Below are 17,379 nucleotides of genomic sequence, written 5' to 3'. Positions count from 1 at the left end.
TAAGTATAAATTAATTGAGTGGCTGGTTGATGGGGTCAGTTGACAGTAGTTGCGTGAGGCAAGGGAATTTACAAAAGGAAAAATGTTTTCTTGCAAGTCCTGGTGGCAATATTCAGGAGCTGACTTTGATCTTAGAGCGCTGAGAATAGGAGGACAGAAAAGGAGTATTCAAACGCAAACAGGCTAGTGGAAGCAGGTTTAGTCACTGAGCATTTGCAGGCTTCTGGCACTGACTCAGCATACTTTCAGCTGTGATTAAAACTTAAACAAAAAAAAAACCCACAAAAAACAACCAACACACCCACAAAAAAAAACCCAAAACAAAAAACCCCAAATAACAACAACAAAAAAAACCAAAACAAAACAACAAAAAAACCACCAAACCCCAAACAACCCTTTTTATCACCTTTAGCCTGGTAGTCTGAATTTATGCAGATTCTATCCTCTGTATCATATGACAATTACATTGTTCGTTTTCTACACTCCAGAAGTGAATTTATTATGTTAAGTGGCCACGGTTTTATTGTCAGCATGAACACCGGTTTCTTATTAAGTATATTTTTCCATTAATACAACTACAAGTTGAATATGTTGTGTTATAATGCATTCTGGGAATATCAAGTACTTCTCCATTTTGTAGTGAAGAGAATTTCTGAGACTGCATGCATGTTGTAACATATTCTCACAAAGATTTAGATTTGTAGATTTATATCCTTTCTCTGGAGTGACTGGAATGATTCTGTGCAGCAGGAAAAGCTTACTCTGGTTACAGGAAGCAGAAATACCAAATGGACCTCTGTCTAAAGAAAATGCAGATTTCCTAGTTATTAACCAGGCTTTGTATTGTGAACAGAATGTAAGCTACTACCAATAGCAAGCTGAGTTCTCTGCAAAATAATTTCAAAGATATTTCCAGTGTTGTCCATTTAGACATGACATTCCTATGTCCATAATGATTTACAAGAGACTTTTTTCCTTTGCAGAAACGGAAGGCTTTAAAATTGATACCATGGGCACCTATCATGGAATGACTCTGAAGTCTGTAACGGTAAGCTAGAAGTCTTTTCTTAAATATGTTTTATAGAAATGACAGTGTACCTATGTATATCTCTTTCTTGTCAGCTTGGCCTAGGCTTTGGAAGGTCGCTTTGGTTGACTGACAGAATGGATGAAAGTTCTTCTCTGTGAAAAGATAAAACATGTTTTGATTTGGTCTGCACATTTTAGAGATCTTTGCTCAAGGGATTTGTCTGCAGTAAAAAGGCATGCTGGGAAGGCTTTGCTGGCAGGTTCTTGTGGAGGTGCAACCTTTTTGTGCTTGAGTATATTAAGATACAGAGATTTTTTGCTAGCCTTATGTCTACGAAGGAAGGGCATATTTCGTAATCATAGGTGATAAAACTATACTCACAAAGCTGAAGTAATAAAAGTAGGTTTTGGAGTATTGCTGTGTTTACTACTCTGCATTTAATGACAATGAATTTGTTCAGCGGTGGAAGAATTTGACCTCTGCATTACTGTTGAAGCTTTCAAGCCTAGTGAGATGGACTTCTTTTGTGTGACTTTACAATGCTGTCAGTGGGAGTTGCTACATACATAGATGAGAAAGAGAGACCCTCAAACAGATTTCCTTTTTTTTTTTTTTATGACCAATATTTGTCTGCTTTTGTGGAAGTGGGTTGAATGCTCTCAAACAAATGCTGTTTTGATCTGCTGGTAAGTAGGACAGATGCTACAAAACTAATGTAGAGCCCTCATTAAGGTTTTAGCCATCTGCATAGCTATATAAATCTGATGAATAGACAGCACTAAACACTCTCCTAAATCCATGCACTACTTCTAGTTTGCACTCCTAATTTGATCATAAAATAGTATCTTGAATATAAATTTCTTAAAAACATTTAGAGCTTTTTCTTGTTTGCCCAGGTCTTTCATTCCCAATCTCCTCTGGACTTAAAATATTCTTTTTTTTTTTTTAAGGAAGGTGTCTGCTTAGTTCTAAACAGTCTTGTTTCTAGATTAATTCAGAAATTGACTGGGTGAAGGAAGAAAATAACTCATTATGTCTGAAGATTTGTTCCTGAACCTTGCACAAATTTGGGGCTGCTTTGAGGGATCAAGCAGTGTTGTTATACGAAACCCAGGTATAATGTGTCTGTTTCAAGTGGTAGTGACTTGAAATGACTTAGTAAATGACTTAGTAAATAGATTTTGTTTAAATTGCCCTGTGGGGAGGAGAAAGAGAGAAGAAAAAAAGAAAAGGCAAGATTACAGTAAAGTAGAAATGTTGAAATGTTTTAAGCTTGTCAGTATAAAAGCTGTAAAAGTGAAGGGATGCACAGTAACTCTAAAATTGATATTTTTTTAAAAACTCATTTAAAAATAATTAAGACTTTTTTTATTCTAGGAATCCTAGCTCATACATTCAGCATGCTGCCTAGAGTTTTGAGGTAGAGTTATTAAACTGTCCTTGCTGGTTTCTTCAATTAAGAAAGAAAATATAATGGGTATTAAATTACTGGTAAATCTTTCTGCAACATAAACTAGAATTTTTTGAAATAACTATTTAAGAGATATTGCATGACTGCACATAAAGCGTCATCTGGTTTCATGAGAAATATTAAAACTCCATCTGTCATTTAATGTTTTTCTAAGAAAGAACTTGTAAGGAATTTTTGGAGCCTTATTTTCCAGCCTGTTAAAAAGGTGCCCTAAATGTTTAGCTCATTCATAAATTGCAGTGACATACCGAATTTGTGTTTCAGATGGAGGAGAAATAAATCTGTTAATTATGTGGCACAGAAATGTTCATCTGGTTTTGTCTAAACTTTGTCACAGTGATGGACCATATAGTTTTAACCCATATCTTCAGATTGTTGTTTTGTATAGAATACTTAATCTCCTACCAGTTAGCAAATTTCGTATTATGCTTTTGTCATTATGTTTTTTTGTATTATGTTTTTTTGTGGCTTGTTCCTAGTTTATATGCTAGACAAAACTAGGGAGGAAATGGGGAAAGTAATTTCTTCCCCTAGAGATTTAATGAAAAAGTACGTTATACTTAGTGGCTAAATCTTAGGAATATGGAGGATAGCATTGGAATTGCATTCTACCTACATGATGTCATCTGCTACCCTCATAGTATTGGTATAATCTCTTTTGTGAACTCATCGAGCATTTCAAAGGATTTGAAGTGTTAGGTGGCTCTCTGTTAGAGGCTGTCTTCAAACAGGTTCATTTTTATGCCATTGTTCTCCTTGACTTGAGTAGCTCCTCTGTGTCTCCTATGGTGTTTCTTTCCATTAATGTATTTATAGACAGCAGTCATATTCTCTTAAAACTTCTTGTTTTGCTGGGCTAAACAAGTCTTACTGTGACATAAGCTTTCAATTCCCATGAGAGTTTTCTTTCTCTAGCTATTCCAGTTAGAATTCATGTTTTTTTCAAGCATGGAGAAGTAAAATTTCATGGAGTCTTCTAAGTGAGATCTCACCAATGGTTTTTAGAAAAGCATTAAGAATTTCTTCCTGCTTTTGAAATTATAAATATTGCATTGAGATGGATGAATTATGTATTTTACTTTATCTTCATTCTTTATCACTTTTTCATATCTTCTTATTTTTTGCTCTAGTTTGCACTTTGGTTATGAGTTGCATGTTGGAAGAGATTGTTTATCCTAGTGTGGTGGTTCGTTTAACATTATTGGTAATACCATCTACGCCGACTTTCGTTCCCTGTGTGTTACTTTGATTCCTGTGGCTTCCTTGTCACACATTGTCCTTTATTTTCTTTACCTGAATGAAACGGTTTGTTTTGATGGTTAACCTTCTCTTTAAGGGGTTGATAGAGCCATTAGCTTCAAAAAGTTTTGATTTTGTTAACAATTGGGGAAAAAAACTTTGTAGACATATGCTTATTACCTAGAGTGTAAACAGTGACCCAGTATCTGGAGTTGTCCACGTGCTTCTCACATGAAATTTGTAAGAAGCTTTTATTTGTTTTGTGTTCTGTTCCCTACATGTCTTCCACTTGCACTCTGCCTTATTGTAATTCTCTGTAATGATTTTTATGAAATGCGCAAAACTTCTGTTTTGTGTTTCTTGCTGAAATGTGAGTTGTCCTAGATGCTTGTTCTTTTTAACAGCAAAACAAAAACTTCTGCATCCTGACTGCTTGCTTCTTATCAGTGATGTTGGAAACTTTCTTAGCATTCAGAATTTGTGCCAGAACAGATGGTGAATGGTGGGCTTTCTCTGAAGTAATGTCAGCTAAAATAACTTGTGCTGCTGGCAGTTTTTTCCTGTAACAGGGTTTTTGCTTAATTGGCAGGCTTACTTTCTCTTAGGAAGAACTGACTTATTTAATGATTTTTTTTTTTTATTGTGAAGGCATGATTTCATTATTCTGGACCTGGAATTGTTTCTAACAGGATGTCTTCCTCAGAAAGCATTTTTTCCATATCCGTGGCACCTTCTGTTTGCATGGTTTGGTGATGTTTTGGAAACGAGTTAGTTAGTGGCAGTAGCTCTTGCTGTCTAGTTCCTCAGCAGTTCATGTTGCAGTTGTGCAGCATGACTTTTAGAAACCTACAGGTCTACCTGCAGGCTTGACTTCAAAGCATAATCCACTGTATAGCAGGGCAACTTCTGTTTTTTAAGTAGGAAAGTTTACTGTTTGAGAGAGATCAAACAAGAGGTATGGAAGGTAAGCATGTTAGTATTTTTTGTACCATGCAGGGTGTGAGGGAATGCTGAGAGAGAATCTTAAGCTGATATTCTCAACATGTTCCTTCTTATTTATATAAATTTGACATGTTCAGGGCATTAGCCTTCTGCCTTTCTAAAGAGAAATGTTAACTTGGAGTGTAAGCCAGTGTCATCTAGTCGAAGCCTAGAAAGTGGGTCTGACCTTTTATATATAATGAAATTGAATTTTGGACTACTGGTTTCTGTAACTAGAATATGTGAGGTATTTAACTGTTACTATAGCTTGAGATGTCAAGATTGGAACAAACTACCTATCTGCACCCATGTCAGGATATGGGAGAAGCTGCTTGTTCCATGAGTGTCTGATAAAGCTGGCTTTTATGGATTGGTGCTAAAGTGTATCCTCTTCCAAGCTGAGGGCATGCTTTGTATTGACTGTATACACTTGCAAATAATATTTGTTTCTCCATGACAATAATAGTCATGGTGGTGCTGGTTTTACTCATCTTTGTGGTTCTTTTTCCTTAAGTTTTCCTGACTTCAGTGTGAAAGAAACGAATAGAGCGATAGCCTGTGGAGTTCTGTGGAGTGCTTTCCTCTGAGCTCTGAGAGTTCTGTCTGGTCACGAGCTGTCGTTCAGTGTGGTTATAAACTTGGATGCAAGCAAATAAGATCTGCATAGTACTGCAGTAGACCCATGTAGCAATTACTTTGTTGCCTTTCCTAATTGCTAGAAAGCTCTTCTGTTTTTAACTTCTGCTTTCTTTTAGTATTCATGGCTGCTGAAGCTCAGAAGCTTCCTTTGTCTTTTGATTTTTGCTGCTAATAATGGAACTTGTCATTATCATCTGCACTCATAAACAGCAAGAACTACTGTTGGCATTTCTTTGTCTCACTGTTCAGTAAACGGGTGGATACAACAGCTCTTTCAGGTATTGAGATGATATCCTTACCAGATAGTTTGGGGCCATGCTTGAAGAATCAGTATAGTTAGTGAGGATTTCAGCTGAAGCACTTTGCTTGTAGCAATCTCAAATGCAAATTTCTGCAGTGTATTCAAATATGTAAGTTTTATCTCTAGTAAAAAATTCTATGTAAGTTTTCAGTGCTTCTGAGTTCAGTGATAATGTTTTTCCTACAAATTAACAAAAGTAACATCCATCTTTCCAGTGTAAACTGCCAGGCTTTACAATGATCTCTCAGTTGTAAAATTACCCTGAGTAAACGAATGAGACTATCAGTAATTAAAGAAAATACATCACATTTCAGTCGAAACAAATACATTCCATAGTTCTGACAGAAAACAACTAGTAAAAAAAGGGAGTCCCTGTGTAAGCCACAGTAGAAGCAGGCATAATTTCAGAAGAATTGGAAGACTGGTTCAGCACCTCTAATGTCAGCAGTGCTTTTCATCAGTTTATGGTCAGTAACAGATTTTAAGCATTAATTAATCAAAGGCTGTTGCTGTTATTGCCCTCAAAAAATCTTTTGAGTATTGTATAGTCTCAGTGATTTATTATTTTAACTGAGAGGTTGTTTAACCTCTGCTATATTTTCAAAGGATTAATGTGTACTAGAATGAAGGGAAATACTGAGTTTCTAGTGCCTTAAAGACCGGGCCATTGGAGAGGAAGCATGTTGGGGCAGAAGCGATCAAGATGATGTACACACATATAAAAGACTTCAGATAATTGATATGCTTCTGTGTAAGCAAGTAAATCCATGAGATCTTATTTTAATTTATCGTGAGGAATTAAGATTTTGATTCAGTGCCAAAACTTGAAATTACTTTTCCGAGGCATATGGTGGAATTGGACGTTGTCTCTCAATATACAGATAAAGGCACTTACTTCTAAAAAATAAATTAAAAATTAATACATCTTAAATATTGGATAGGAGAGATATAACTACTTATCCACATGTCACCAGTTTTCTGTGTCATGTCCTAATCTTATTAAAATATTTGAGAGCAGTGGTATTGAGGGAGGAGTCACCAAAACAACAGACTCTTTGAAAGCGCTTGAAATGGGCTTTGAAGCGGAGCATAATTTTCATGCAGTCTGTGCATAAGCTGGTCATTATTCTCGAGGTGAGCGTAACACCAGCCTGGCTGCGCCCCCACTCCCCTCAGTGGGCCGAGCAGAGTTCTGGGAACTCTCTGTGTGCATACTGTTCAGTTTTTAACCCTCAAGAGGTGAGGAAAACAGTAATAATTGTCTATTAGAAGAGCATTCCAAGAGTGTTCCATAGATGGTGCTGGAGGTAGCGACTTTTGTTTTCATTGGATTTGTAAATTTCTTTTCATGTTAAGTGTATTTATCTGTAACCGTAATTCAGACATAATCACGAGGTTCTCGGTCCATGAGGATTAAGGGCTAGGACATGACCACTAACTCAGAAAAATTCTTGAGCTGGAGAAATGGATGTTTCCCCAGAACAGACTACCAGCAACCTTACACAGCTCTGGGGTAACAGACTAGAAGACTTTGTGTGTCTATATTACAAGTTTCCTAAGAACTATTGCTGTATTTTATATTTAAGATCCACACAACAATTTCAGTGGTTGGCATTTTATTGCCTCGGTCATGTTTCAAACACTAAATAAATTACTCTGCCTTAAAGAGTTTTAGTGTAAATAGTCAAGCTCATAGAGACCAAGGAAAATCACATACAAATGCAGCTTTCAAGAAAATGTGTTAGCTTGAACAATGCTGCACTCATTTTCTTGGTGATTGTAACACATACATCTGTGCCAAGATATCTTGCCACTGTACTGCATTACACAATAGAACTGCCTGTTTTGTTCCTCATAATAAGTTTTATTTTATTTTGAGACTAAGAACTGCAAATTCAAGAAAAGTGGATGTTGTATAAGCAGTCATGCATCTGCAAATCAGGCATTGCTATGTTGCCCAGTATGCTGCTGAACAAAAGAGGGAGCAAGACCTGGAGCCATCTCGCTTTGTTACTGAACGAACATGTTCGAAATCACTGTTCTGGTAAAACTTGATCGTAGCAGTGTGCTAAGTGTGCTTGTGGCATGTCTGTCAGGTCCTTGAGTGGTTTAAATGGAGGAATGCCAAGTATGAGAGTCCAAAGTGTTTCTGAGTATACACTAACATGGAGCTCCAGACATCTAGGGAGCTTTACTTACAAAAACTTGAGAACCTTAAAAATTCTTGGTATGAATTTTAAGATGACTTGCTAGACCTGTTTTGACCTAAAGCTGCATGATAAGAGTTTATATGCTAGCCTTATGGGTGTTCCTTGAGAAACTCATCTGCCATGTACAGTGTGTGCTAGGACTCAGATCCTTTATGACTGGTTCAGGAGGCACTCTCATTTGGAAACATGACCCCAAATAAAAATGTCTAGGAAACATCATTTGTGTTCTTTGAATTGGATGTCCGCATTCTGCTTGGATCCTGTATAGGTGCTTAGATTCATTTGTGTTTCTCAGGTCTTAAGATTTGTGTGTAATATCTATTAATGAACGTTTTATAGGGCATTATTCAGTGATACCAGCTGAACTTGAGCTACAGGTTTTTATACGTTGTCCTAATTGTTCTGAACGATCAAACATCATGCGCTTCACACAGCTTATGTTAAACAGTGTTGCCAACCTATTTCTCTCTACAAATTATCTCCAAACACCTACTGAATATGTAATAGCTGCATCTTCCAACTGACAGTTCATCATCAAATTTCTTCTAATGGAGAAAGAACAACGTAGCTATTGTGTAATGTTGTAATTTATTCACAACTATTGAAGGAGATGTAAAGGTCTTACGGACCCAGTAGAAATACGCTTGTAACAGATGGGGGACCAGAAGGTAGTTCACTTTAGCATCCTTTCTTCTCCCTACAAGTTTATCTGCATTTGCCAAAATAATCACATGTGTAGCCATCCCATTGTCCTTGAATATGAGTTTTGAGAAAGTTTTGAAGGTTTCTAACACACTTTGCAATTCACAATACAGTAACTAAATCAAAGTTACAATTCAAGTATGTAATGATCAGCTGGGTCATTTATGTAGCTAATCTGAGATGACTGAGTCAAGAGTTCCTGCTTTGTTCGGTTGTTGAGATCATACCATTGTCATTAGGCCATGTGACCCTTTACTACTTGGATGTTGGCTGTTAATGGAGTAAGATACAATTAATTATTTGTGGAAACAAGTTTTCTGCTTGGAGTACTTGCTTATATGTAACTTAGCATCATAGTCATACCTTTTTCTGAGCTTGGAAAGTAGGATAGCTTCATTGTTATCCTTGCAGCATCCATAGCAACATGCCTCAAAGCCCAGTCTCACCTACGTCTCTCTCACGCTACTTACTACTACTTAGTTAAGCCACAGCAAGTTCTAATTTATGTGTGGTTTTGTTTTTTTAAAATATAAGTTCTGTACTTTGTCCTTATTGTCAAGGCCCTCTTTGAACATTTGTAAGGACTGTTGTTTCAGTTTGTGCACTTTGTTCTGAAGTTGCTGTTTTGAAGGTCTGCCTCCTTCTTGCAGTTGTGGGTTTGTTTTGTTTTGGGTTTTTTTCCTTATGTTGAATTCTGTTTCAGTAGCTGGGTGTTAGTGTTTGAATCCAAGCAGAGGATATCTCAGTGTGGGAGACTTTCTTCACAGGTGTACAGTTATTACAAGAGCCTCTTGTAGGCAGGTATTCTGTAGTTCTTACAGCAGAATATATGAGGTAAAGATAGCACATCAAACCTGCAGAGCTCAGAATTGAGACAGATCTTTGGAGACAAATGTTAATGAAATGCTAAGGTAAAAACTCTGGTTCTCAGTCTTCTGGGGGATGAATTATAAGTGATGTCATTCAGCACTATTTCAAAGTAGTGCAACATCACTAATGAGAAGGTCCAGTTAGTATAGCAAAATAGGTGCTATTTTTAAGCCTTTAAGGCAATTCCTTCTTACACCATTTAAGAAGGTAATTGATTAAGGCTGAATATTTTGGTCTCTAACTTTGTGATTTTATTGTTCCATCTAAATCCAGGTGTTAATCTGCATGTGCCTTTTATGCAGCCACATGCTGTTGAATCTGCATTCTCACTTTCAGGATGCTTAAATGTGTTTCACTTATCTTTGCTAGGACAATCTGTAGGCAAAGTCCTGCTTAACTCAGGTTTGCTACTGGTGGTCCTGGGTACAGTCTGTTTCAGTGTAGGCTTTCGCGTTAGGTAAATGACTGTAAAGACTATATAATAAACTCAGCATTAGTTATGGCTCACTCAACTAGCGTTTAGGCAATACTGATCATACCTTCCGGAATATACCTGTGAATGCAAACTGCTGAGCTGCCATCTGGAGCTATATTTATGTTTTCACTGAGCAATATGCTATTGCAGAAACTAATTGCATCACTGCTGCTGGAAGGGTGGTTCTTAGGTCTTTATTCATGTAAAACTCTCTTAAAGACACTGCTCAGCTCAGCCAAGTGAGTTACGGGGAGACGTATGTATGAAAGTGCATGTAGGTAATCATTGAAAGATGTATTGTCTGTTTTAATTTTCATTCACTGCTTTCTATTCTGCCCCTCTTTATTCCCAAAAGGATTGTGGGATTTTCTGGAGGTTTTTGGTTTGAGGTTTTCTAAGTCACAGGAACTTCATGTATATAAGACTTGATTGTCAGATTTTTGTTTGCCACTATGTGAACATATTAATCTTCAGTACTTACTGTTTCAAATAATGAAGGTTTGTCCAATGTACTTAAAATGTCAAATTTATCTCAAGCAGTTGGTAAATTGAAGGAAGTTGATAAACAACTTTAAGAATAACTGGGTTTTTTTACAAATACATATTTTGATTAGCTAGGGTATAAAACTTTTGGTTAGACTTCATGCAACATGAATATTAACAAAACATGGTTTTATTTCACCCTATGTGACCATTGCGTTTTAGGAAGTTGAACTATTCAGTTGGTTTGCTGCTTTAGGAGACTTAGGATGTATTATTGGAATTAAAATACCTTGGTTTTCTGGCTCTTTGAGGTTAAAAGCACTTTTCGTCCATAAAGGTGTATGAGTGGGTTTTGTGCATAAGCAATAGATATGCTTTTAAAACTCAGTTAAAGTGTGAAGCAAAATTTTGTGTGACTAAGCAAAGTGATGTAGTGATATGATAAGATTGCTTGTAGTTAACTGTCAGTCTAGTTGTTGTAAATTCGTAGTACTTTGAATTAAGACTTTTTTAAAAAAAATTCTAGGTTTCTTCATAGGGAATAAAAGTAATATATTATTTCTCTGTAATCAGCTAAGTCTCTCTTCCACCTAAGTAAAGTGGGTATGAACTCATACCCTCCCTTGGCCTGGAAGGAAGTGCAGTTGATGAGTTAGAGATGTTTGCTTTCGGGTGGGTTGGTGCTGCCGTTTTGAGGAGATAGAGAAAAAACACTGCCTGCCTTTCCCTCCTTGGGAGCAGTAATTTGAGTGTTTCATTTCCCTGGCCAGCAATTTTCATAAAAATTGACGGAGGCAATAACTTTTCTACAGGTTTTATGGAAATGGGAAAGTAGGTTCAAATCATGCTGTGGAAGAAGGGAGGGAACGTAACTAAAGTCTGGGCTGCTAACAAATCTGCGTCCTGGGGACGGACGGACACGCACACCTCCTTTGACTTTGCAGTAAGAAGGCTTGAGGGTGTGTCATGCAGCAGTAGTCATCAGTCCTAATTAACTAGTTATCTTTGGAGCAGTTGATGTAAATCAGGCAAACAGATTGCAATATTACTGAAATTAAAATGGAATCTAGTTGTCATTTAAAAAGATAATCTGCCTGATTAATTGTGTTTTATTGTGGTTACTGGGCAAAACAAAAGACTTCTGGATGGAGAGGGCTTTATAAGACCTTAAGCCAGATATTTTGTAGCTAGTAATACATGCAATATGTTACAATATACACAATACATATAGCTATCTCATGTTGATCTGTAAAATCTGTTCTGTTTTAGGGTGACATTGTATGCTGTAACAAACCACTGATTTTATAGTAGGTTTCACGTGTGTAATTGGGTCTGGAAGATAATGTCACGAAAAAGCTTCCAAAAATATCTGGAGATGAACAGCAGGTGAAATGCAGATTAAAGTAGTAAAATACGTATTAGAATACTAAATGGATCGTAATGCTATCTTAGAAATTAAAATCCAAAGGGACTCTGGACTGCCTGGTGTAATGTTACATCTGGTTTTAAAGGGTAGTTTTATAGTTGGCTCAAATTTTGTATGTGAAATTTGAACATATAAATCAACTTCCTTGTTCATACTTGAAATATTTTGAAAATTTTATTTGTTTGTTACAGTTACCATTCAGACTAATGAAAGAATAGCCTAATTGAGCAGTTTGCTCACCTGTATTTGGGTGTACTAAATATTTAATAAGGGTAACTTTCATATGCATGTTATTGTACTGTACAACAAAAACACATATTCTGTATGTTTCTTATATTCCTTCCCCTGGCAGTTCTCAGCAAGACTCTTAATGGCCTTTTATTTGCTTCTCTGGAAAGCTGCCTGTAGTTGGCTTGTATTATCAAACAGTGTGAATTGTAATTCTTTCCAGTATGAATGTAGGCATTGGATCCTTTTAAACAATGAGTACCGTAACAGTAATCCATATGCAGGGAATATTTTATAGATAGAAATTTACAATACACGGAAAATATTTTCAAGTATTATCTCATCGCTCCTTTATATGGAGCTGAGAGGAAAAGAATATAAAAGGTGATAAGTACTCAACATCCTCCAGGTTAAGATCAAGAATGTATTAAATTTAAGCGTTAGTTACTAGTATACTAATATTTGTGAAAGTTCTCAGTTATGAATAAGAATCATACCTTTAAGGAAATAACGTAACTTTTTCTGATGCCTCTCATAAGTGGAATGAAAATGATTGATAAACCTGACATTTAATATTTGGCAAACTTCAAGGAGTTTCTGCCTTATGTTCAGTGAAATAATGTTTCTTTAGTGAAACCATATTTAAACTATATTAAAATGCACGGAGATACATTAGTACTTCATAAATGTGTCATAAATAAAGAATGTTCACAACTGAGAAATACTTTGACTTTCCCTCCCCTTCCCCCCCCCCTATTAATTTTTTTTTTTCATTTTAAACAAAAGGTTCACTTTGGCTCAAGTAGGCTTGGCCAGGTTCCTCTCCTACCACATTCCCCAGAAAGAAGCTAAATTAATTCTGTCCGTAAGAAGATTAAAAGCTGATGGGATGGGCAGATGTTTTCTTTTCTCTAGCGTGAAGGAAGTAGAAGAAGGTTCTCTGGCCAGTCTGAAGATGATGGGAAAAATGTTTTGCTTCTAATTAAATTGCAGAAAGGCCTTTATGCCTTTTTGTAATATGTTGGGGGGACGGGGGGAGGTAGCGCTGGCTTTTAGTCATTTTTAAACTTCTTGTGCTTTGTGACATTATCTTGGTGGAGGAAAAAGATGTATTCTGGTTTTATTAATTAATAGTTCATTCACTCTAACACTGATCTGTAGTGAATTTGTTATTATTCAGTGTAAATTTAGGTATTATTGTGAATTGTATTTTGCTTTTTAATTCTTTGTTTTTCACTGTAAATATTTAAAACTTAGAACTCTTCTACATAGAAAGGTATACAGTTGTCTAAATCTGGGTTCAGTTAGTTTTCAGCTCTTTTGATTAATATTTTAATATTTTTCTTTTCTGTTGATAAAACCCTAGCTGAAGTCATGTTTACTTCTTGTTACCATGCTGCTGTAGGAGAGACTCATGGAGGACCCTATGTGCTTTCGAGCAGTATTCACAGGTGTTCTCTCTTTGATATAAACTAATTTTTAACCCCTGTAGTCTGTCATCCAGCTGTCATCACCTCCAGCCTGCTGCTGAGCTGGGAGCTATTTAATAGTTCAAGTTCACAAGTTACCTGCCTTTTTGAGCATCAGATCTTCCTGGATTCCCATCTTATTTGGGGATTTAGTGATAAACAGACATGCTTCGGGAAGTGCCTTTGCACTCACACAAATGTTCATCAAAGAACAATAGCTGTGTGTAGTCTCTTGGGGGAAAAAACCTTCCCTGTGTCTGAAATGCGGCCTTTTTTTCTTCCTGGTAGCCTTTGAGTCTCAGTCAGTGAATACCCTTCAGGGACTCAAGGATCTTCTGGAACTTCCTCCCAACCTTTTCTTCTAGCTGCTGAGCTCCCCAATATAGGATTTGTTTTAAAGGGTTAAAATCTTAAGTTTTTTTTCATTTTATAATTAAACACCTCGGGTCTTTCCAAGGTGAAGCTGTTGCTGGCTGAGTGTGGCTGGGAGTCATTAGGAAGCTAAGAATCTTTGACAATCATCTCCATTTTCCTGTTAAAGCAAGTGCTTCGTAGTTCTGCCATTCAGAAATAACCTTTTCTCCTTAATACAAAGGATGATGCGATCTAATATGGCAATATACAAGTATTCCTTAAGGCTATATCTAGATCAAGGCACTCGAGCAAATTAAAGCAAATTACCAAAGTGTACAGCATCAACATTCATAAGTTATAATGCATTAAATTGCCATTGGCTAGTGATGTCTTTAGGAATAAAATTACTTTAGTTAGCTGTAGTTTAATTTCCTTGGTTTACAGTGAGTGAAGGCCAATTTACTCCTGCGTTAGAAAATTCATGTGGGGATTTAATGCATTTAAATTAATATGCTTTGACTTCTCACCTTTACTTGAATCTTTATAAACCTTTAGATCATTGCTTAGCCCATTAAGTTTGGGAGCAGCTTCCCCAGACTATCACATGCATTTCCTGCTTCTCTTTTTCCTGAGGTCCCACTTCCTAGTGCTGTGTGCGTGATCGCTATTAACTCACATAGGATTACAGATTTGATCTGAATCAGAGCCACAAATAAAATTAAACTATTGCTCTTCAGTCCAGGTAGTAATGGCTAGATTATATAGAACTGTGATGGGTTTTATTAACTAGCCTGTAAAGACTGCGTTTTCCACCATGCACAGTTCGAGATCTGGATTTCATGTAAATTCAGTACCTTTTAAAATTTTCACAATGCAGTAGTTCTGTGCATATTTAAAAAACACCCCAAAAAGTTGCAGTCGTCTTTTTAACTTCTATTTTTATTTTGGTCAGCAAATGCAAGGGTAGTTGGTTTTGCTTCCAGTTTTACCTAGGATGTTTGGAGTGTTTAAGGTTAGAAGGGAATAGGAAATTAAATTACTGTGCATGTTTAATAGCAACTGTCTATGTTAGGGCATAGTCATTCCGTTCAGACTTTACTTCCATTGTCATTACACAAGGAAAACCACTCATTTCCACTACTTAAACGGATCATTTGAAGCCTCCCGCTTAAAATGTATCCTCTCATTTACTTACATAAGCTGCTTAGGGCAGAATATTTTCTCTTACAATTTCTTTGGTGCTTGTCCTGCTTATGTGTTTCCCCAGAAGTGTGACTTTGCTTGATTTTTGCATCTTTTCTCGCTCTGTTTAGTAGAAAGAGATGTACTATGTAACACTTACTGAAGTGTCTCAAATTTTAAAGTTAAGAATAAAGTCTTAGAGAAGTGATCATCCCTTTGTACTTGGCACTGGTGAGGCCGCACCTTGAATACTGTGTTGAGTTTTGGGCCCCTCATTACAAGAAGGACGTTGAGCTGCTGGAGTGTGTCCAGAGAAGAGCGACAAAGCTGGTGAAGGGCCTGGAGCACAAGTCTTATGAGGAGCGGCTGAGGGAGCTGGGGTTGTTCAGTCTGGAGAAGAGGAGGCTGAGGGGAGACCTTATCGCCCTCTACAACTACCTGAAAGGTGGTTGTAGTGAGGGGGGGGTTGGTCTCTTCTCCCTGGTAACTAGCGATAGGACAAGAGCAAACAGTCTCAAGTTGTGCCAGGGGAGGTTCAGGCTGGACATTAGGAAGAACTTCTTCACTGTGAGAGTCGTTAAGCATTGGAATGGGCTCCCCAGGGAGGTGGTGGAGTCACCATCCCCGGAGGTGTTCAAAAAACGTTTAGATGTGGCGCTTCGAGACATGGGTTAGTGGGTTTAGCGGGCATGGTGGCATCAGGTATACAGTTGGACTTGATGATCTTTGAGGTCTCTTCCAACCATAGTGCTTCTATGATTCTATAATGGACAGTAATTACAAAGTATTTCTACTTTTTTTAATATATTTTTCATTTAAAGTAGTTAGCAGCAGCACAGTAAATTTTTTTTATAATTTCTGTTTCCGTATTGCACATATGGAGGATGGTATAGTCTCACATTAAAACAGCCCTAGAGCTGAATCTCTATAGCTGAATTTCTGTGTTCTATCCTACGTTTTTCAGTAAATGGGGAAATTCAGGTAACAGTTCTGTGAATTGTTGGATAAGTTTTATCAGCTGCTTAGGGAGGGAGTATTGGAAATAACAGATCCTAATCAACATTTACTTTTACTTACTGGATTTTTTTTTTTAAAACTGTATTGGTATATTGGCAAACCATTGTAGTAAGTCAATTTGATTTGGTCTAGTATCTGATGCTACTGTTAAGCATAGAGTTGGTCTGCAATATATGGCCAGTCCTCTGATGACATCTAAAAGACTCAAGCTTTATTAGTAAGCTTTGAAAATGTTGTATAGAAAATTCACAAACTGTAGTTTGGTATTTACCAGAACCAGACAGGTTTGTGTTATTTCTTCTGAATGGGGTCTTAAAAAAGCAATGTTTTGGGAATTGATGTTCACTTGTTTAAAACATGACCAGTTAGAAATTTCTGTGAGAGCATGCTTCATCATTAGCATGTTCTTGAGGTGTTTGGGTGGGGAGAGAGATTGTTATGAGGTTTGTTTAGAAAAATGCTTAGATTTTTCATATTGCATCTTGCACAGATTCACTTCTAGTGGGTTACCACATCTTTTAATAACTTGAGAAAAAGTTTAGCTGTGAAGAGGTAGTTGTCAAAGGGAAGTAGGATAGCAAGAACAGAAAGCTTTATTGACCATTATAAAACAAATTCCGTTTTTGTTGACTTCCCAAAAGCTAGGGAAAAACTATTAACATGGATTCTTGTGTCTGTATTGGCCACTGAAACCAATGAAATGCTGAAGTTTTTAGTTGGTTGTGGTGGGAAGGCAGTCTTTTTTTTTCTTTCTATGGCAACACATCTCATTGTGATCATTTTTCACTTCAAGTAACTGACAAAGCCAGTGTAAAATATGTTCAGCAAATATGCAAAGCTATTTTTGCCCAAGAGTCTTTAAGTGTCATAGAAAATAATGGAAATTATCCAGCACCTTGCATTATAGATGTGGATCTGATAAATAGTGTGAAGGCCAGCTACTCAGCCTTCTGACGTGGTTGAATCAGTCCATCCCTTCAGAGCATAAGCACTGTCCAACTCTGCAATTTATTTTAACTTTAAACTGGATCATAGTTGTATATGCTGAAAAGACTGTACCAGTAAATATTTTCTTTTCAGAACTTTAAACTGATTCAAAAGTAGTTTGCTATATCCTAGCTAGAATATAATAGCATGTACTGCTTTCTGCGATTCAATTGTAACGCTAGTAGTGAGGGAAAAAAAAAAGGCACTTAATGCTCATGATGGTCAATTTTGTCATGAACATTCTAGGATTCATCTGTTCTATGAGTAAATCAAGGTATGATGAATCCAAGTATTATATTAGTGCTTCAGGTGCTA

General features: G+C 36.8%; 1 protein-coding gene across 1 annotated transcript in view; it reads left to right on the top strand.

Annotated features, from left to right (window-relative positions):
- Nucleotides 1-17,379, top strand: part of CDC73 (cell division cycle 73) — a gene marked incomplete at its 5' end in the record, with an annotated part of 102,965 nt that overhangs the window by 29,215 nt on the left and 56,371 nt on the right. The window contains one exon of the mRNA XM_009702858.1: nt 984-1,048. Within this exon, the coding sequence (XP_009701160.1) occupies nt 984-1,048 (65 nt within the window). The remainder of the gene's footprint in view (nt 1-983; nt 1,049-17,379) is intronic.

The sequence above is a fragment of the Cariama cristata genome, unplaced genomic scaffold, assembly GCF_000690535.1.
Source record: "Cariama cristata isolate BGI_N322 unplaced genomic scaffold, ASM69053v1 scaffold5516, whole genome shotgun sequence".
Lineage (NCBI taxonomy): Eukaryota > Metazoa > Chordata > Aves > Cariamiformes > Cariamidae > Cariama > Cariama cristata.
This window is presented reverse-complemented; position numbering and strand designations above follow the sequence as displayed.